The 21,178-nt window shown below is 34.3% G+C and overlaps 1 protein-coding gene and 1 pseudogene across 6 annotated transcripts in view; both read left to right on the top strand.

Annotated features, from left to right (window-relative positions):
- The window catches only part of ATR (ATR checkpoint kinase), a 93,798-nt gene that overhangs the window by 46,439 nt on the left and 26,181 nt on the right, over positions 1 to 21,178 (top strand). For all 6 annotated transcript variants that reach the window (XR_011995293.1, XR_011995292.1, XM_026018512.2 and 3 more), the window contains 11 exons: positions 4,435 to 4,550; positions 6,677 to 6,797; positions 8,345 to 8,482; positions 9,631 to 9,841; positions 12,423 to 12,601; positions 15,240 to 15,404; positions 16,231 to 16,322; positions 18,403 to 18,494; positions 18,748 to 18,925; positions 20,384 to 20,563; positions 20,990 to 21,149. Coding sequence is in view for 4 of the 6 variants with exons in the window: in XM_026018512.2 (XP_025874297.2) it covers positions 4,435 to 4,550; positions 6,677 to 6,797; positions 8,345 to 8,482; positions 9,631 to 9,841; positions 12,423 to 12,601; positions 15,240 to 15,404; positions 16,231 to 16,322; positions 18,403 to 18,494; positions 18,748 to 18,925; positions 20,384 to 20,563; positions 20,990 to 21,149 (1,632 nt within the window). In the remaining 2 variants the exon portion in view is untranslated. The remainder of the gene's footprint in view (positions 1 to 4,434; positions 4,551 to 6,676; positions 6,798 to 8,344; positions 8,483 to 9,630; positions 9,842 to 12,422; positions 12,602 to 15,239; positions 15,405 to 16,230; positions 16,323 to 18,402; positions 18,495 to 18,747; positions 18,926 to 20,383; positions 20,564 to 20,989; positions 21,150 to 21,178) is intronic.
- Positions 1,087 to 2,814, top strand: LOC140594465 (elongation factor 1-alpha 1-like; annotated as a pseudogene).

Below are 21,178 nucleotides of genomic sequence, written 5' to 3'. Positions count from 1 at the left end.
TAGAAATGTAACCTCTTAACAGATTATTATGGGTACTTAGGAAAATTTTCTGTGTATTTAACAAATATATATGTCTTTTTCACCAAATAAGGAGATATTAATGCTTAACAATGTTCTGTAATTTGATTTTCTTTTGTGTTTAGTTTATCTTGAATAATTTTCTGTCAGTACATTGGTCTCTAATTCATTCTTTTCAATACCTTAATATTCGATATGGATGTACCATGATTTATATAAGAAATTTATTTAACACATTTAGGATGTTTCTATAATTTGCTTTTATAAGAATGTTTCAGGGAAGATACGTATATTTCTGAGCATTTGAGTAAAAATAGCAATGATATAAACATCTAGGAATTAAAATGTGTCTCAGAACAAGTACAGAATTTACATTTGATAAATTTTATCAAAAAGTTTCATTAGTTTATACTTCCTTGACAAACCTGCCTTTATCAAATTTTTAAATTTTTGTCAGTGTGACAGATGGAAAATAGTACGATTTTACTTTAATAGCATTTTTTTCTTTAATAGCATTTAATTATGAGAAAAGTATATCATCCTTTATATATTTATTGGGTTTTTTGGGTGAAATTTCTCTAGATTATCTTTGCCCATTTTTCTCTTGGTATAAGATTATTTTTTTTATTACTAGTTAAGATTTATTTGTGTATAGTAGAAATTAACCCTTTGTCAATCATACATTTAATAAATATTTTTCCAGTTTGGCTCTCTTTGCCCTTTTCATGGTATTTTTTTCAATCAAAATTTGTTTAAAAATTTTTTTTCTTTGTTTTGTTAGATGTTCAGGTCTGGAATTCATAGTGAGTGGCCTGAGTTTCATGTGTAAATTTGGAGGTATTCATTATAGAGATGGTATTTAAAATGGTGATCTTGGATAAGATGGTCAAGAGAGGAAGTACAGGTAAAAAGATTCTAATAATTGAACCCTGGACATTGAGTGAGAAAAGAAGGGAACAAGTAAGAAAACTAAAAAGGAGCTGCCAGTAAGGTAGGAGAATGTGGTGTCCTGGAAGACAAGGAAGAGTCTTTAAGAGAGAGTGGAAGATGTTTTTTGCAGTGGGTTTGCCACCAGAACACAGGTGTCGTGAAAACCATCGTTAAACCTAAACCAATATGGGAAAGGACAAGACTCACATCAACATTGTCATCATTGGACATGTAGATTCGGGCAAGTCTACCACTATTGGCCATCTGGTCTACAAATGTGGTGGGATCGACAAAAGAACTATTGAAAAATTTGAGAAGGAGGCTGCTGAGATGGGAAAAGGCTCCTTCAAGTATGCCTGGGTCTTGGATAAACTGAAAGCTGAATGTGAATATGGTATCACCATTGATATCTCCCTGTGGGAATTCGAGACCAGTAAGTATTATGTGACCATCATTGATGCCCCAAGACACAGAGATTTTATCAAAACATGATTACAGGCACATCTCAGGCTGACTGTGCTGTCCTGATTGTTGCTGCTGGTGTTGGTGAATTTGAAGCAGGTATCTCCAGGAATGGGCAGACCTGTGAGCATGCCCCACTGGCTTACACAGTGGGTGTAAAACAACTAATTGTTGGTGTTAACAAAATGGATTCCACTGAACCACCCTACAGCCAGAAGAGATATGAGGAAATCATTAAGGGAGTCAGCACCTACATTAAGAAAATTGGCTACAACCCCGACACAGTAGCATTTGTGCCAATTTCTGTTTGGATTGGTGACAACATGCTGGAGCCAAGTGCTAATAGCCTTGGTTCAAGGGATGGAAAGTCACCCGTAAAGATGGGAATGCCAGTGGAACCACACTACTTGAAGCTCTGGATCGCATTCTGCCACCAACTCATCCAACTGATAAGCCCTTGCGTCTGCCTCTCCAGGACGTCTACAAAATTGGTGGTATTGGTACTGTCCTAGTGAGTGGAGTGGAGACTGATATTCTTAAGCCTGGCATGGTGGTCACCTTTGCTCCAGTCAATGTTACAACTGAAGTAAAGTCTGTTGAAATGCACTATGAAGCTTTGAGTGAGGCTCTTCCTGGGGACAATGTGGGCTTCAATGTCAGGAATGTATCTGTCAAAGATGTTTGCCGTGGCAGTGTCGCTGGTGACAGCAAAAATGACCCACCAATCGGGCAGCCCCGATGGCCCAGCAGTTTAGTGCCACCTGCAGCCCAGGATGTGATCCTGGGGACGCGGGATCGAGTCCCGTGTTGGGCTCCCTGCGTGGAGCCTGCTTCTCCCTCTGTCTCTGTCTCTGCCTCTCTCTGTGTCTGTCATGAATAAATAAATAAAATATAAATAAAAAAAGACCCACCAATGAAAGCAGTTGGCTTCATGGTTCATGTGATTATTCTGAACCATCCAGACCAAATCAGTGCTGGATATGCACCTGTGCTTAATTGTCACACAGCTCACATTGCTTGCAAGTTTGCTGAGCTGAAGGAGAAGATAGATCGTCGTTCGGGAAAAAGCTGGAAGATGGTCCCAAGTTCTCGAAATCTAGGGATGCTGCCATTGTTGATATGGTTCCTGGCAAACCTATGTGTGTTGAGAGCTTCTCTGACTATTCTCCTCTGGGCTGTTTGCTGTTCATGACATGAGACAGATGGTTGATGTGGGTGTCATCACGCAGTGGACAAGAAGGCAGCTGAAGCTGGCAAAGTCACAAGTCTACCCAGAAAGCTCAGAAGGCTAAATGAATATTATCCTCAATATCTGCCACCCCAGTCTTAATCAGTGGTGGAAGAACGGTCTCAGAACAGTTTGTGTCAATTGGCCATTTAAGTTTAATAGTAAAAGACTGGTTAATAAGTAAAACCTTCAGAAGGAAAGGAGAATGTTTTGTGGACCATTTGTTTTTTTTTTTTCTTGTGTGTGCGTGCGTGGCAGTTTTAAGTTATTAATTTTTAAAATCAGCACTTTTTATTGGAAACACCTTGACCAAAAATCTGTCACACAATTTTGAGACCCATTAAAACAAAAGTTTAATGAGGAAAAAAAAAAAAAGAGTGGAAGAATAAAATAGTAGCTGGGAAGAAATGAGGAGTGAGGTTGGAGAAATGACAGTATGCTTATATTTTGCTTGAGAACAATTCAGCAGAGGGGAGAATGTGATAATGTAGGAAAGAATTGTCGTAATACTTTCAATAAGCAAAAAGATGTGGAATATAGTGTGCAAGTAAAGAGGTAGCCCTAATTAAAAATAGAAGCAATTCATCTGTAGTAAGACAAGAGAAAGCTATGGGGCACTTATAACTGATAATGCCAGAGTAAGTAGATATGTGCATGGGAATTATGGAAGTCTCTTTGGATTGCTTCTGTTTTTTTAAATGAAATATGAAGGAAGGTCTACACTTGTAAGTGTATTAGTCTTTTTAAGAGTATAAATAGTCCCCCCCAAAAATAGAGAATTGTTGATTTACTTGATTAAGAGGATTTTTGTTAGCTAGAGTGACTTTGCCAAACAGCAAAAAAAAAGCTGACTTCAAAATTTTATTAATATTTTAAGTTTAAATGAAAATGAGTTCTGAATATTTGTATTTGAACTTTTTTGTTTTGTTTCTGAACTTTTCATATACTTCCTTACTTTTACTAAAAAATACTAAAAATAAGTATAAAATACATATTTTCCTAGACAGTGCTTATATTTGTAAATACTAGGAGTACATCTATTGCATATGGTCATTTTTCATGGAATTGGAAAGTAATAGGTGGTAGAAGATAGAATATCCTAACATATTTGTCTTGTTTTAGATATTGATATTAATAACAAAGATTTTTTTCTTCATTTATAAAATCTCAGTTGTTTTATTTCAGTAAAGTAAAATATATCCATTTTATTTCGAGGCTTGCGTAGTAAAATGGTCTTTAACATTTGCATTTTCTTTTGTCAATTTTTTTTTAGAGTAAACTCTACTCCTAATGTGGGGCTCAAACTCACAACTCTGAGATCAAGAGTTGCTATGTTCTACCCACTGAGCTAGCCAGGTGCCCATTCTTTTCACAAATTTAAGCTCAGCATTTTATACCTAGAATTTGAGATATCTTGAATTTTTAAAACTGTTGGATTTGTAGTTGCATTCATTAAAATCTAGAAAAGATCAAATTTAAAGAATTATACTGTACAAATACAGGGAATTCCACTTTTTCCTCCAAATAGCTCTTAAACTTATATTCCAGTACATATTATATGTGTAGAACACAAACTGCTTCAAGTACTGCCACAGCTTTGTGACCTTAATTAAGTAACCTAAATGATTTTAAGCATTGAAGTACATGTCTGAAGCAGGTTTGCAGCTCCAAAATTTTATAATTCTGTTTTAATATTATTTTTGTAACTATTATGTATAGTTATACTATTATGCTGTTAAGCATAAAGATTTATCTGCTTCACTATAGATTTACAAATATGAAATATGTATTTGTAGGAGTTACTTTCTATTTATGACTGCAGAGAGATGCAGACCGATGGTCCAGGTCACCAATTGTGGAGGAGATTTCCTGAGCATGTTCGGGAAATCCTGGAACCTCATCTAAATACTAGGTCTGTAAACTTATTAAAAACCATTTTTATAAAATTGTTTTTAACTTTATAAAATTAATGTTATTTTTTTAAAGATCTATTTATATTAGAGAGCATGCGCACAGGAGTGGGGTAAAGGGGCAGAGGGAGAGAGAATCTTCAAGCTAGTTCCCCACTCAGCATAGAGCCCGACCTGGGTCCCAGTCCTACAACCCATGAGACCATGACCAGAGCCAAAACCGAGAGTCAGACACTTAACCAACTGAGCCACCCAGGCACCTCATTAAAATTAATGTTATTTTTTATATAATTTTTTAGTATTACACATATTTTCAGTATGCCTAATATGTATTTTCCACTGTGATTTTGCCTATAATCTTAACAAAATGAGAAAAGTACAGTCTGCTCATTGATTACATTGCATAATTTTAAGTATTTATATGAATTTATTGAAGCTAAAAGGATTGATTTTTTTAATTCAGTTGTCAGTAATACTTTGAAAGAATCCACTTTAAATTGAATATGAGTTTAAGCTTTTGATAGGTATAATTAATATAGAAATTTAAGAGTTTAAAGCTAGTTTCAAAGCCATTAGCGACCTCATTTAGAGATTAGAGATTTTCAACCCTCTGACTTCTCCTCATGAAGATATTTTCTTCCTCTTTTTTTTTAAAGTGTATTCTAACCTTTTGTTCAATTTTAATAATTTTGTTAAGGCTTATTGAAATCTAAAAAACTATAAATTATTTTTAGTTAGAAACTAGAACTTAAAGTACTCTAGATTTCATGCTTATTAGATATGTGATGATGGATACATTACTTCTTTGAGCCTTGGTACAGTGTCTAGCCTTGTAGCAGATTCTTTATATAAGCCCTTAAGTATGCATACATATTTGCTAGATACCTCTTTATATATATATATTTTTTAAATTTTTTATTTATTTATGATAGTCACAGAGAGAGAGAGAGAGGCAGAGACACAGGCGGAGGGAGAAGCAGGCTCCATGCACCGGGAGCCCGATGTGGGATTCGATCCCGGGTCTCCAGGATCGCGCCCTGGGCCAAAGGCAGGCGCCAAACCGCTGCGCCACCCAGGGATCCCGATACCTCTTTATATTTAAAAACCTTTTAAATCGGGCAGGTTTTAGGTGGTGCAGCGGTTTAGGACCGCCTTCAGCCCAGGCTGTAATCCTGGAGTCCCAGGATCGAATCCCACGTCGGGCTCCCTGCATGGAGCCTACTTCTCCTGCCTGTGTCTCTGCCTCTCTCTCTCTCTCTCTGTATCTCTCAGGAATAAATAAATAAAATCTTTTTTAAAAAAGAAAAAAAAACCTTTTAAATTTAAAATCTTTTATGTGTAAATACAGATGGATAGAGCTGAATTGGTCAATGGAGTGGGTAGAGAATAATTAACAAGAGTTCTTGAAATGAAGGACATGAAGATCACGCTGGTTAAGGAAAGAGGTAATGAAAGGAAGGTATTACAGATCAGGAGAGTTTAACAGGGTTAAGGGACAGATCTCAGTGGTAGAGAGCTAATGTGTTAGCATAACTGGATGAAAGAACTAGAAATTTAGGAAGCTAAGACTATAGAGTAAGATATTTAAGTAGTTCATTTTGGAAGTGAAGTTTTTTTGTAGTGGCAAGGGAGTCCTGATAGAAGTAAAAGAGAAAGTTGTTGAGAAGATTTGAGTCCATTGAAGTTACTCATGATGGTAAGAAATAGGGAATAAAGAAAACACAGAGATGTATTAAAGTTACCAGTGAGTTTAATAGGTGCCCATAATGAGAACTAGAGAATGGTATGCCTGAGTGGCTTGAACCTCAAAGGAACAAGTCTTTCTTACACAGATGGAGTTGGAAGGATTAGAAAAGAGCATAAGGAAGAGGAGGAGGCAGACTCAAATCCTTTAAAATACTTGGGGTATGCAAGAATGACTTTCCACCCCACAAGGATATAGGAAAGGTAGTGCCTTTAACCATATTTCAGTAAAGGCAAGGCAGTAGTAGGGTAGTCACTGAAGGAGTTGATAAATTTTTTATATGTTTTATTCTAAAGGTCTTAAAAGATGGATATATATTTATGTATTTCTTTTTTTAATGTTTTTTAAATATATTTCTTAATAAATGAATTTTCAAAATTACAGATATAAGAGCTCTCAGAAGTCAACAGATTGGTCTGGAGTAAAGAAGCCAATTTACTTAAGTAAATTAGGTAATAACTTTGCAGAATGGTCAGCATCTTGGGCAGGTTATCTTATAACAAAGGTAAGAGAACTCTGTTCAGAATTAGTTAAATGAACAGAAATTCTAAAGGAAACCAGAACATCTATCTGAATGTATAACATAAATAGCAGGTATTGAAATATTTGTGCTGATAGTGATAGAAAATTTTGTAGAAAGTATTTGCTAATAACTTTCCTACTGTTTCTAGTTTCTGGGTGAGAGGGTAATTGTTTTATCAAGCAAGTTACTATGGTCTTTGCAAAATGTCTGTTACATTTTCATTGTGAAATGATACTATTTTAAAAAATAACAATGCTTTTTCAAGTTTTTTTTACATAATAAAAAGATTTTTTTTAAAGATTTTTTATGAAATAAAAAGATAATACTATTGCTTTGTGGCTTCTTCTAAAAGAGAATACATTATCTGAACTTCCCCCAAAATAAAAATAAAGATTTTTATGAAATGAAACTTCATGAAAAAATAGAGGTATATTTCTGATGTTTTTCCAATAGGAGATTTTTACATGCCTGACAGTCAAAAATATTCTGTGTTCCAAGAAATCTTTAAGGCATATTTGAAATTTATAGCTTTTGTTTTTAATTCATATTTCTGTTAGTGTTTAAAAATATTATTACAATAATTTTTATCTGATAATTTCGAGAAAGTTTCTCATGGTTTGTTTGTTTGTTTGTTTGTTTGCTGGATTTTTAGAGGGGGCAGGCAGAAAGGGAGAGAAAGAATCTTAAGCAGGCTCTGTGCCGAGGTGCCCTGTGGGGCTAGATCTCATCAACCATGAGACCATGACCTGAGCCAAAATCAAGAATCAGATGTTTAACCAACTGAGTCACACAGGCCTTCCAAGTTTCTTGTGTTTTTATGATTATACTGAAAATATATTATGTGAAATGTAGAAGAATATCATTAAGTTAATTACTTCCAAATCTGGAATCTTTAGTTTTATTGTTGTTTTTTAAAGTGAAGTGTTTATATTTGAGAAGGAAAAAATTTTTTTTAATTTTATTAAGAGAACAGTAATGTTGGAAAATCTAAGGTTAGATCATAATATAAATTTTTTTTTCATAACATAAAATTTTACTCTAATCCCAAGTAATTTAGTTTCCTACTTTTTTCATTTTTCTATAGTTAATTACTATTTATTACTTATTAAATATGTGAGTCTTTTACTTAGTGTACTGGCCCAGAGCATACATTTTGTTTACTTTACTCATCCTTGTGCTCTGGAGGTTAATACACTGAATTTAATGTTAGCTAAGTAAAATATACTGTACTTAGGGATGCTGATCTGTAACAAAACATGATGCATCCAAAAAGTAAAGGGGGAAGGCCTTTTATGTTGAGGTGGTTGATATTGCCTTTAGGGGTCACAGCAGTTCAGGCATTTTAAGATATTCAGAGTGACCAGAGAGGTGGTTATCTGAAATCCTTTTTCCTGAGTGTATGTGCCCCTCTCCATACCAGAATACCCATTCTGCAATGATAAATTATCTCCTGTGTGGTTTTTTGACATTAATCAGTAGAGTATAATGTATAAAATTACTTACTGTCCCTAAACCATTTGGGTTTACAGGTTCGGCATGATCTTGCCAGTAAAATCTTCACTTGCTGTAGCATTATGATGAAACATGATTTCAAGGTGACCATCTATCTTCTTCCACATATTCTAGTATATGTCTTGTTGGGTTGTAATCAAGAAGATCAGCAAGAGGTGAGAGGTACCATATTATTAAGTTTCTGTTTGTCCAAACATTTGTCCACTAGTAATTAGTATTAGAAAAGCTACATGTTAGGGAATGTAGATCAGTGTATGGCTGGCTATGTATATACATGTCTAACTCTTAAAAATCTTTTTAACCCTTTATTCATCAAAGAATTATCCAATGCTTAGTGTAGAAAATTAGAAAGTATATATTATATATGCCCCAATATACATAGAACTTTTTGAAATAGAGTGTATAAAAAATTACTGATAGTGGTTTTTCCTGCTGAGTAGTACTATGGATTAGGATAGGGGAAGGAGAATATTTTACTTTTTGTTTTAAAAGAGAGGAAATGTGTTAGGAGGAAGCGCAGAGGGAGAGGATGCCTGACACAGGGCTGAATGCAGAGCCAACTCAGGGCTTGATCACACAATCCTGAGATCATGACCTAAGCAAAAATCAAGATATTGATTCTTCACCACCACTCAGGCACCCCCCAAAATGTTTAGTTTTTTAATAGCATAAATAACATATCACTATGTTCTTAATGTAAATATTCAAATTGTACAAGTAAAAGTGTATCCTATGACTACTGTTCCTGATCCCACATTCCCAGAGGTCATCACTGATATTAATTTGATGTGTATGTTTTCAGACCTTTTTTTTTATTTTTTTTATTTTTTTTCAGACCTTTTTTAATGCCATTGGTTCTGTTTAGGGTTTTTTTGTTTTTGTTTTTGTTTTTAATGGTACAATGTAGGTATTGTTCTGCAACTTCCCTGTTATTTTATTTACCAATATATATTTTTTGAGCCACCCTTTTTTATTATTGCTGTATAATATCCTTTTTATAGTTGTACCATTATTTAACTATTGTCATAATAATTATTGTTTCCATGGTTTTTGTTTTTACAATGCTATGGTAAGCATTATGGAGATTCTTATTTGTGAAAGCATTTGTGTATGTGTGTCTAGGATGTACTCCAAAAAATAGAGCTATTGGGTTATATGATATGTACATTTAAAATTTTATTAGACACTATGAAATCATCTATTCTGACTTAGAGTTGCCTTAGAATGCTTAATCTTATATGTCAGATAATAGCAAAATGATATTACATGACACATTATTAACCATAAAATGAGTTCTTCTTAGGTTTATGCAGAAATTATGGCAGTTCTAAAGCATGATGATCAGCATACCATAAGTACCCAAGACAGTGCATCTGATCTGTGTCAACTCAGTACACAGACTGTGTTCTCCATGCTTGACCATCTAACACAATGGGCAAGGCACAAATTTCAGGCACTGAATGCAGAGAAATTTCCACAAAGCAAATCAAACAGAGATAAGATAGACTCAGTAGGTGAGTCATAACTTGTGTTTATTTTCTTCTCTTAATTATTAACCAGTTAGCTACTTCCTGTACCAATTCTGTAATTTAAGCATTAGCTTTTTAAAGACCTGTGTTTTCTTGCATATCTTTTTTTCCCCCTTTTCACTGAGAAAAAGCAGAGAATTTATAGTCCGAAAACCTCTCTTTAAATTCTACTCCTACTACCTTAGGCAAGATAATGCCTAATTTTTCTTTGTATAATATGGGATTATTATTATCTCCCTTAGAGGACTGAGGATTAAATGAAATGATGAATATATACATTATAAAGTATGAAATAAGTGGCTGATCCCTCGCTGCTAAACCATTTACTCCATGTCTTTTCAGTGTATTGTGTGTATTTCTTGTGTGCCCTCTCAGTGCACTATGTGTATATACACATACATGTATGTATACATGTATCTAGTTAAGTGTTTTTTATCCTTTTTCACTTATGAATACTCTTTGTAATCTTTATCCCATGTAAGTTTTAAATTTCAAAAGAGATGTTAAATTTCCTTTCATGTCCTATTTTTTTTTCTACTTTCTATTCATTTCATTCATAAATTTTATTTTTTTGTTTTTCCTGTCTCTGGTAGTGTTTGGCATCCAGCAGTCTTTCTAAATATGCTTAATATACGTTACTACATTACACCCTGCTATACCAAATATGTGTAGTTTTTTTTTTTCCTGTGATAGTACAATTACCATTAAAGTGATGGAAAAGGGAATCTTGTTAGTTAAAAATGTCCTTCAGGATAGAAGCATTTGGTGAGAAGATTTATATTTATTCTGCTTCTGTATATCGCAGCTATTTTAATGGAAATTTTTCCCCCTAGACTTTGAGGCTAATTGAAAAAATTCACTGTTTAACAATCCTTAAAGAGACCTTCACTTTTACAGTTCTCAGTTTGTGAGCCTCTCTCTCTTGTTCATATACATGAGTAAAGCACATACATTCCTGTTATTAAGCGCAATAATTTACTTTTCTAAAAGTTTTTGGACTTGAAAGCAAATATCTGGGGGATTGTTTTTCTGAACATTATGGCTAATTGTTAATATATTTTCCATTGATTTAACAATTTAATGTTTGTTCCTGTTTCTGCATGTGTAAATGGTTGTATAAAACAAAATACGTAAAAAATACAGTCTCTCTTCAACCTCTATCACCATTCCTACTAACATTAACATTGCAAAGGAAATACTAGCTTTTAAGAATAACATTTGCATTGGTTCAAAGGTACAATTTTTTTTTTTTTAAAGATTTTATTTGTTTATTTGGGAAAGAATGAGAGAGGGAGAGAGAGCACAGAAAGAGAGGGAGAAGTAGACTCCTCACTGAGCAGGAAGCTTGATGTGGGGCTCAATCCTAGGACCCTGGGATCATGACCTGATCCAAAGGCAGCTGCTTAACCAACTAAACGACTCAGGCATCCTCAAAGATACAATATTTTTAACATTTCTCATAATTTGAATGATCTACAAATTTTAATGGAATCAGGGACTTATTTTAAATATATCTTGGATTTATCATCTTGATTATTTAAATTTTGAAGAAACATTTCTATTTCTTATTTTCTATATACTGTTATGAATTGCTACTAAAATTTATAAGTTTTAAATAAGAATTGTTAAACTAGACTATCTTTATTTTGAAGTTCCCAATTTATGTTTTTTCTTAGATTCTTGAAAAAAAATTACTCTGAAGTATTTGTGATTTTACTTCAAAAGCACTTTTACTTTGAATTTTCATTAAAACGGTTGATATTGTTTGTATGGCAACAGAGGAAAAAAAATAGAATGTTAAAATCTAAACTTTAAAAACGTTTCTATAAATTCTGCTTTTTCCCTGCTATTGTACTCTAGCAGTGTTTTTATAGTTACTGTTAATAAATAACTCATCTTTGTATCTTTTGTATCACCTTTATATCTTTCCAACATTTAATACAGATTTATTCTTTTGTTTTAGTTTTTATTTAAATTTCAGTTACTTAATGCACAGTGTAATATTAGTTTCAAGTGTACTATATACTGATTCAGTACTTCATACAACACTCAGAGCTCATCACAAGTGTACTTGTTTATCCCCATCACCTATTTCAGTCATCCTCTCACCTACTTCCCCTCTGGTAACCATCAGTTTGTTCTCTCTAGTTATGAGCCCGCTTCTTGGTTTGCCCCTCCCTCTTTTATTCCCTGTTTGCTCATTTTTGTTTCTTAAATTCCACATTTGAGTGAAATGATACAATATAATACAGATTTACATTTAATCCTCACAACAACATTGTAAGGAAGGACAATATTAACATTTCCCTATTATATATGAGGAAACAGAAGCTCAAATAAGTTAAATATCTCCAAGTAAGGTAAGTAATAATGGTGGAATTGGAGCAAGAATCCTCTGAGCAATCCTCTGGTAGTTACATTCTTAGTGTGATTCTCTAATACATTTAGATTAATTTATTTAGTTCACTAAATTGAATTTAAAATAAATAAATTGGAATTTAAATTGATACTTTTAAAATTTCACATTATACATCTTTAATCACTCAATTATCTTTTTGTATTCTAGCATCTACGGCGGATTATGAAGACTATCAGAGTGTAACTCGTTTTCTAGACCTTATACCTCAGGATACCCTCGCAGTAGCTTCCTTTCGCTCCAAAGCATACACACGAGCTGTAATGCACTTTGAATCATTTATTACAGAAAAGAAACAAAATATTCAAGAGCATCTTGGATTTTTACAGGTTTGAAATTAATACAGTAAATTTAATGATGTTTAATATTGCCAGTCTTTTATGTTTATATTCATTTTGTTGAGCATTTTATTGAGTTTTTTAGGTGTTCTGCTAACTACTAGGTGGTTATTAGCTCTTTAGAAGCTTACAGATTAGTGGGGAGAGATAAACACCGATTTGGTGTAAAGTGATATATATGTGCCATGAGTAAAGACCCTTAAATTATCCTCTGTGTGGGGTAATGTGGGAGATGAGAGTAAGCAAAGGGTCAGTACTGGCTTCATGGAGACAATGAGTAAGTTGGTTCTTAAAGAATGGACAGTAGATAGGTAATAAAAGGAGGTAAGATATTTCAAACAGAGGCATCTATATAGAGTTGGGAAAGAATATGGTATGTGCTCAAGAGTAAAGTGTCAGTTTGGGAATGGCAGAGGAAAGAGAAAGATTTGGGCAGAGGAAAGACACAACTTGTCCAAAATTCTTAGAGGATTTGAACCAGGGAAGTGCATGGTCAGAATGGTATTTTAACTAAATGACTATAGCAGTCATGGAGGGAGGGTTTGAAAGCTATGATGCAAGGGAAGCAGGCCATTGTTACTCTCATGAGAAATATGGGCCTGGATTTGAGGTGAGTGGGAAGGAGGATGTGCTGGTTGTAACAGGAATCAGGTATGACAGTGCTAATGAAATAATGGTTTAGGTGATAATATTTTAATTGTATAGGGAAGGTTAAAAAAGGAAAGGTAGGGCTAATACAGAGGGATTAAATAAGAGGTCAAAATTCGTAACTTTTTTCAAGTCAAAAGCAAAAGGTAGTGAGAAACTGAGAAATTCATAGCTTATAGTCCTTTTTTTTTTCTTTTAAGTTTTTATTACTCATATAAGTAATTTCTTCACCCAGCATGGGGCTCAAACTCACAATCTTGAGATCAAGAGTCTCATGATCTTTCTACTGAGCCAGCCGGTTACCCCGAAAGTTTGTAGTCTTTGGATGAATATTAGCCTTCCCCTGTCTTTATTTTTCTCCCTGGCTAGCTGTGAGTCTGTTGTTCATTATTAAAATCATTCCTTTACAAAGATGTTCAGTTTCCTTGACTTTCTCCCTTATGCGATACTCACTTCGTAAAACACCATCTGTGGATAAACTCACCCATCTGCCTTGCCAGTGTCTGCATTTAAGCAGTTGAACATTGCTAGAGAAAAATCACATTGGTGGGTTTTTAACGGCTTTTACTTTAAATTTATCATCTAAGACCTCAGCAGTACTCTTTAACACTGCCTTCAGGCCATCTGTGTTTCTCTAATAAGCCTATCTTCTGCTCTTCAATATGACTGTTTCTTCTCATTTCTCAGCTTCTTCTTCACTTACTCTCAACTAGTAATCTTCATCATCATTGAGAAAATGGAATCCAGATGTCCACCAAATTTAAAAATACACTGACTTCTGCACCATATCCTTTTTTCTTTTCTTCCTTTAGTCCTAAGGATCGCTTTCTGTCAAAATTCAATCCTCCTGTGTTCTTGATTTTAATCCTTCAATATTCCTGCTTTTTTTAGTATCAATACTTTGTCTTCTTCATCCAGAGTATACCGACATGCTCAGGTATCTTCCATCTTAATTTTTCATAATTGCCTTGGTCTTATAGTCTCCTTCAGATACTACCCATCTCTCTGTTTCCCATTATAGTCAGTTTTTTTTTTTTAATTTTTTTTTAAATTTTTATTTATGATAGTCACAGAGAGAGAGAGAGAGAGAGGCAGAGACACAGGCGGAGGGAGAAGCAGGCTCCATGCACCGGGAGCCCGATGTGGGATTCGATCCCGGGTCTCCAGGATCACGCCCCAGGCCAAAGGCAGGCGCCAAACCACTGCGCCACCCAGGGATCCCCATTATAGTCAGTTTTAAAAGAACTGTTTATCGGGACGCCTGGGTGGCTCAGCCACTGAGTGTCTGCCTTCAGCTCAGGGCATGATCCTGGAGTTCTGGAATTGAGTCCCACATCGGGCTCTCTGTGGGGAGCCTGCTTCTCCCTCTGCCTCTATCTCTGCCTCTCTCTCTCTCTCTCTCTCTCTCTCTCTCTGTGTGTCTCTCATGAATAAATAAATCTTAAAATATATAAATAAATAAACTATTTTGGTTTCTCTTCTCAGTTTCATTTTTTAGTTCTTTCTCTTTTGATATAGAAATACTCCAGTCTTCTTCCCAGGCCCTGTTTTCTTCCTTTTCTCTATTTTCCTAAATCATGCCCTTTTCCCTACCTTTAAAGAACATCTTTGTGCTAATTGCTACCAAATTTTTGTCTTCAACCTAAATATATCCTTCAAACTCAGATTTGAGACATCTCAATATCAACATATTAAAATACTTATTTAAAAATTTTGTGACACTTATAAACTGTATTCAGCAGAATTTATCTTAAGTAACAGCTACTAATGTAGATTTGTATTTAAGTGGAACAAGGGTATTAAGATAATAGAAGGCCTGGAAATAAGTTTATAATTTTACTATGAAATCTGCCTTGAAGCAAATACTATTGCTTTGAGAAGAATTCTCATATGGTCTTTCCACATAAACTGGTGGTTGTATAGTTTTATTTCTATTGTGTTTTTTTCTTTTATTTGATTGTTTTGTTATGTTTGAACAAAGAAATTGTATGCTGCTATGCATGAACCGGATGGAGTGGCTGGAGTAAGTGCAATTCGAAAGGCAGAACCATCTTTGAAAGAACAGATCCTTGAACATGAAAGTATTGGCTTACTGAGGGATGCTACTGCTTGTTATGACAGGGCTATTCAGCTAGAACCAGACCAGGTAAGATATTAAATGAGAGACAACAAAATGAAAAGACTCAAGTAGGAACTCTGGAAATCTTAGTTTCAATAGTGTCCCTAGTAGTGTCACAGTGTGTCTAGAAAATATTTAATCATCTCTGAGTTTGAGTTTCTTGATTGATAAAATTAGAGGTGTCTAGATGATCTCAAAAATCCCTTCCAATACCAAATTTCTGTGATCTTAGAAACCCCCCAAATGGGGGTGCCTGGGTGTCTCGGTGGTTAGGCGGCTGCCTTTGGCTCAAGTGGAGATTCCGGGGTCCTGGGATGGAGTCCTGCATCAGGCTCCCCAAGGGGAGCCTGCTTCTCCCTCTGCCTGTGTCTCTTGCCTCTCTATGTCTTTCAAGAATAAGTAAATAAAATCTTTAAAAAAAGGAATCCACAAATGAATGAGGTTTGTTGAGTATATTTATATTAAGCTGTGTATTCAGTTACTCAAATTTATATAATTTTATTTTTATTTTTTCAAATTTATATAATTTTAATTTGCAATTAAAAGTATAATGCATACCCCCCAAAGTATAATACATCAATTTTTTTTAAAAAAGATTTTATTTATTTAGTCATGAGACTAAATAAAGTCATGAGACAGAGGGAGAGGGATAAACTCCCTTCTGACCAGGGAGCTCGATGCAGGGCTCAATCCTAGGACCCTGAGATCATGACCTGAGCCAAAGGTAGCTACTTAACTGACTGAGCCACCCAGGCACCCCCAAATAGTACTTTTTTATGAATAAAAAACTGTCTTGTTTCCCAAGGTATATTTGAAATGATAATTGCTATTTTAAATATTTTTAAATTTCTAGATCATTCATTATCATGGTGTAGTGAAGTCCATGTTAGGTCTTGGTCAGTTGTCTACTGTAATCACTCAGGTGAATGGAGTGCATGCTAACAGGTAATATATTCTTTAAAGAATAATTTTCTTTTGTTACTGTATCTGGGAAAATTTTAATTGGTGAATTGGGTTGACATAACCATTTACTAAAGAAATGAAATCTTTTTTTGTTTTCATGATATTAGAGATATGCAAAAAAGAATATTTTTTTCTACTTTGCCATAAGTTGAATTAGCACTTAATAGCTTATCTTCTGTCCCAAGAGTCATCCTTGAATTATAGTTGCTTTAAGACAGAAACTTCCAGAGCTCATCTACTATTGGTAAGGCTCATGTGAACACATCCAAAAATTATCTAAGTTCTGTCTATATTATCAACACCAGTTATTTTCTGTGTTGGGGAGAGGGAAATTTTGTGACTGATTTATACACCATCACTCAAGACTGTGTGAGTTGATTTTTCCCTAAAGGATTGATAAAAATGAAAGCTGCCTTTTTCCTAAAAAAAAAAAAAAAAAAAAAAATGGGTTTGTTACAGCAAATCAAATGATGCAAAAAAGTAGTACGAAAATTAAGGCTGCAGTTCTTCTGGTCTGAGGAGTAACCTTGGAGGTTGGTTTTGCTTTTAAAGCTGCTGTATTCTGAGAGCTAAAAGACATATTTCTTGAGAAATTTACCAGATGCCAATTGACTATTCTGGGCAGTGAGATCTGATCAAAAGGCATTGTATCTCAGCTAACCAAAGAGTACACTGGCCACCGTTTTTAGTTAGGACTCTCAAAAAGAATTCTTCTAATAGAGTTTCTGTAAATTCCAAACTATGATTTGTAAAGAGCACAATTCTATAATGTTTGAGAGCAGAGAAGCTCACTGTTGATCAGATGGCTTCACATTAATGGAATTTATTAAATGAGGGAGGTAGCTTTGCAGAACCAGAGATAGAATGGTCATATGTTTTAGATGGTTCTCTAGGTTATCAACTAACCTCTCAACGAGACCTTATAAATAAAGTAATTTGGGAAGATTTGTCATGGCTCAAGCCTAGGTGTCAAGTTTCCTTATTATGCACACTGGACAGTTAGACTCTTCTTGGCTTCTTTGGATTTGGGATACATAGAGCCTCCTGATCTTTGAACTGTGAAAAGTCAAGTTTCCATATTCAGCCAAGATTGCTCTATCATATTGGATCAAATGGTCATTAAGGGGATGTGTTTTCTTTGGGGAGAATATTTGCATTTAAACAAATACTACTCTAAAATCATTGACTGTATTACTATGTTTAATGCACCTATTTTTATGGATAAGTTCTCACAGCCTTATCCTTATTGCCTTTTGTACTTCTTGGCATAGTATGGCATTTTGTACTTCTTGGCTGTATGGCACATCCCCTCTAGATAGCAAATCGTGATAATTCTCCTCAGATTTTTATCTTAATTTTGATATTTTGGCATCTGGTGATAAGCTTGTAAAGTTATTCAGTACTGGACTTCAGGAAACTGCATTTCCAATGTATTTCTTTTAACCTATTTTAGATTATTTTTGGTGAAATTGTATTTAGATATTGTAAGGTATTCAGTATTTATGCTGCTATTATTAGATTTTTTAAGTAAAAAAATTACTCATTTATTACTTTTTTAAAGATTTTATTTATAAATATGTACCCCATGTGCACCCCCAACTGCCCCTGATCTACTCATCAGTTCCTATATTTTTGCCTTAAATTTAATTTCAAAAATTCCAAGTTCTTAGAATTGCTTACCTCTGAATGTGTATTTGTTCAGTTGGCTCTTTTTTCTCCCACCTTTGTTTAAGTTAAACATGCAGCTAATCTTACAACTGCACTTTGTAATTATGCAGGTATTGATTCTGTTATATGGCACAATTTGTTAAGGAATGGCATTTTTTGAATGGCATTTATAAATGAACCTTTTAGAAGTCATTATTGAAAAAATGTTTTAGGGGAGTGGAAAGATTAAAAATTGGGTTATTTTGGATAAAGATAATTATTTCATATCTAAGTACAAAATACAATATAATACAAATAGAGCAATAAATAAATAGAACATCTAAAACAATAAAAAAAACCTCTAAATGCCACTTAAAAAAATAAGGTTTCGTTGATAACTGGCGTCTCTTAATAGATCTGAATGGACAGATGAATTAAACACATATAGAGTGGAAGCAGCCTGGAAATTGTCACAGTGGGATTTGGTGGAAAACTATTTGGCAGCAGGTAAAATTACTTCCTAAAATATATGCAGTTTTTTTAAATGTATGCAGTTTTAATATGCTATAAATATTCAGACTTAAGTAGCTAAGTAACATCTATAATTAATCTTTTAGCTTGTTTTATAATTTCCTAGTTTAGTTGTCCAAAGTAGAATGAAACCATTTGCTCCAGTATTTCTGCTGACCATTTTACCAAATGATAATAAAGCTAATTTTGGGGCCCTATGGCACTCCTTGACTCTACATTTATTTTTCAGATGGGAAATCTACAACATGGAGTGTCAGACTGGGACAGTTACTATTATCAGCCAAGAAAAGAGATACCACAGCTTTTTATGACACTCTGAAACTAGTGAGAGCAGAACAAATTGTACCTCTTTCAGCTGCAAGCTTTGAAAGAGGCTCTTATCAACGAGGATATGAATATATTGTAAGGTATGGGGGGTGGTTTCCATTTTTGTGTTCCTGGTCTATAACTGTCTTCTGACAGACTTGGAATGCTTTGGTTAGTAAAGTGATAGTATATTTGGTTTCATGTGTATCTACTCACAGTGGGCTATTTTATTCCTTTATCTCAAAATCACCTTAGAGGGTTTGTTTGTTTGTTTTTGTTTTTCAAATAGTCTCTATGCCCAATGTGGGGCTCAAACTCACAACCCTGAGATTAAGAGTCACATGCTTTACCAACTGAGCCAGCCAGGTGCTCCTCACCTTTTAGTTTTTAAAGAATGTTCTAATGTATATCCTTTTCATTGAAAAGGCAATTGTGAAACTTCTAAAAACTAAGAAAATATCATATTCATCCTGTTGTAATGTCATATTGTACTTGCTATATAACTAACCTAAATAGTGTAGACATTTACTGTGCCTGGCATTTTTCATGCTCAGTACTTGTTAGTTTCTTTTCCCTCTCATTTGGAAATGCATTTGACATTTCCCTCCCCAAAAAATGTAGACATTACACCAGTAGAATGGAAAATTAGCTTTCAGAAATAAGGAGGAAAATGAAATGAAAACATTTCAGATCTGTGAGTTCACCTGAGGAAAACAATAGATGTTATAATTTAAAAAATAAGTAAGAACATTTTTGTTTAATTTAGAAGAATTTACTATAATTTGTATCAGCCCCTTTAGTAACAGTTGAATGAAACCATAGATTGGACTACTGAGATTAATTCTGTTCTGTAGATACTCAACTGTATCCTTCCTTGAACACTGAGTCATAGACACTAAGTATTAAAAATGGAAAAAAAGCTAGTGTGAATGTGTCATGAGTGTTTCCATCATTCTTAGAAAAAATAAAATTGCATCATTTCACTTTTTTGCTGGCATCTACCTATGTCAGGCCTATTATAGAAGCACCAGCAAAATATGCAGATATTTCTGTTGATTTAAACTATTTTTTTTTAATTTTTATTTATTTATGATAGTCATACAGAGAGAGAGAGAGAGGCAGAGACACAGGCAGAGGGAGAAGCAGGCTCCATGCACCAGGAGCCTGACGTGGGATTCGATCCCGGGTCTCCAGGATCGCGCCCTGGGCCAAAGGCAGGCGCCAAACCTCTGCGCCACCCAGGGATCCCTTTCTGTTGATTTATAATGGATCCATATTTTCTCTTATCTTTATATAGGTGAAACTTGATTTGTATACACTTGAATTTAGTTTTATATATCCTTCTCCAATTTAATTAATAGGAATTTGGACTAAACCTTTAAATCAACATAAGTGGCGTTTTATATCCAATTTAAAAAGATAAAAATGTTATAGTTTATATACTAAGGATATATATTGGTTAAAGTTCTTCTAAAGAAAACTTCACAATTCACATTCTTAATAGCTAATTTGAGTATGTGCTTTGTATATGAGATAACATTTTATCTATCTATCTTCAGATTGCACATGTTGTGTGAGTTGGAGCATAGCATCAAACCACTCTTTCACCAGTCGCCAGGTGACAGTTCTCAAGAAGATTCTCTCAACTGGGCAGCTCGACTAGAAATGACACAAAATTCCTACAGAGCTAAGGAGCCCATCCTGGCTCTCCGGAGAGCTTTATTAAGCCTCAACAAAAGGTTTTTCACACTTTTTTTTTTAATGTCAGTGATCATGAATTTACTATTACATTTGTGTATTATTTGGAAGTATTTATCTTCCTTAATTTTCTCTTTGAATCTATATTTTTCTGTTATCAGTTGTCAGAGCAATACTATATAAGTTGAAATGAACTTAGAACTTGAGAATTACTTTTAAATGCAATGTATCTTTTTTTATTGTTAATGTATCTGGGAGAGGTGCAGATAGAAGTCAGTATTAGAGTTTTCATAGACTTGTAATTGACAAAAATTGACCACTGTAAGAAAATTAAAATGAGTTTTTTAATAAATTAATCTTCTTTGATTTCTTTGACTTGTATATTGAGAAGGTTCCATGTTAGGAAGAGAGCTTTCTAGTAAAATTGTTGAATATAATTTAAAATGCTTTTTCTCGTCTTCATTTAGACCAGATTACAATGAAATGGTTGGAGAATGTTGGCTACAGAGTGCCAGAGTAGCTAGAAAGGCTGGTCACCACCAGACAGCCTACAATGCTCTCCTTAATGCTGGAGAATCAAGACTTGCTGAACTATATGTGGAGAGGGCAAAGTGGCTATGGTCTAAGGTAACGGCCAAGAGAACATCATAGATATA

Source organism: Vulpes vulpes, chromosome 11 (assembly GCF_048418805.1).
Source record: "Vulpes vulpes isolate BD-2025 chromosome 11, VulVul3, whole genome shotgun sequence".
Classification (NCBI taxonomy): Eukaryota; Metazoa; Chordata; class Mammalia; order Carnivora; family Canidae; genus Vulpes; species Vulpes vulpes.
Note: the sequence above shows the minus strand (reverse complement) of the source record. Positions and strands in the feature narration are given on the sequence as shown.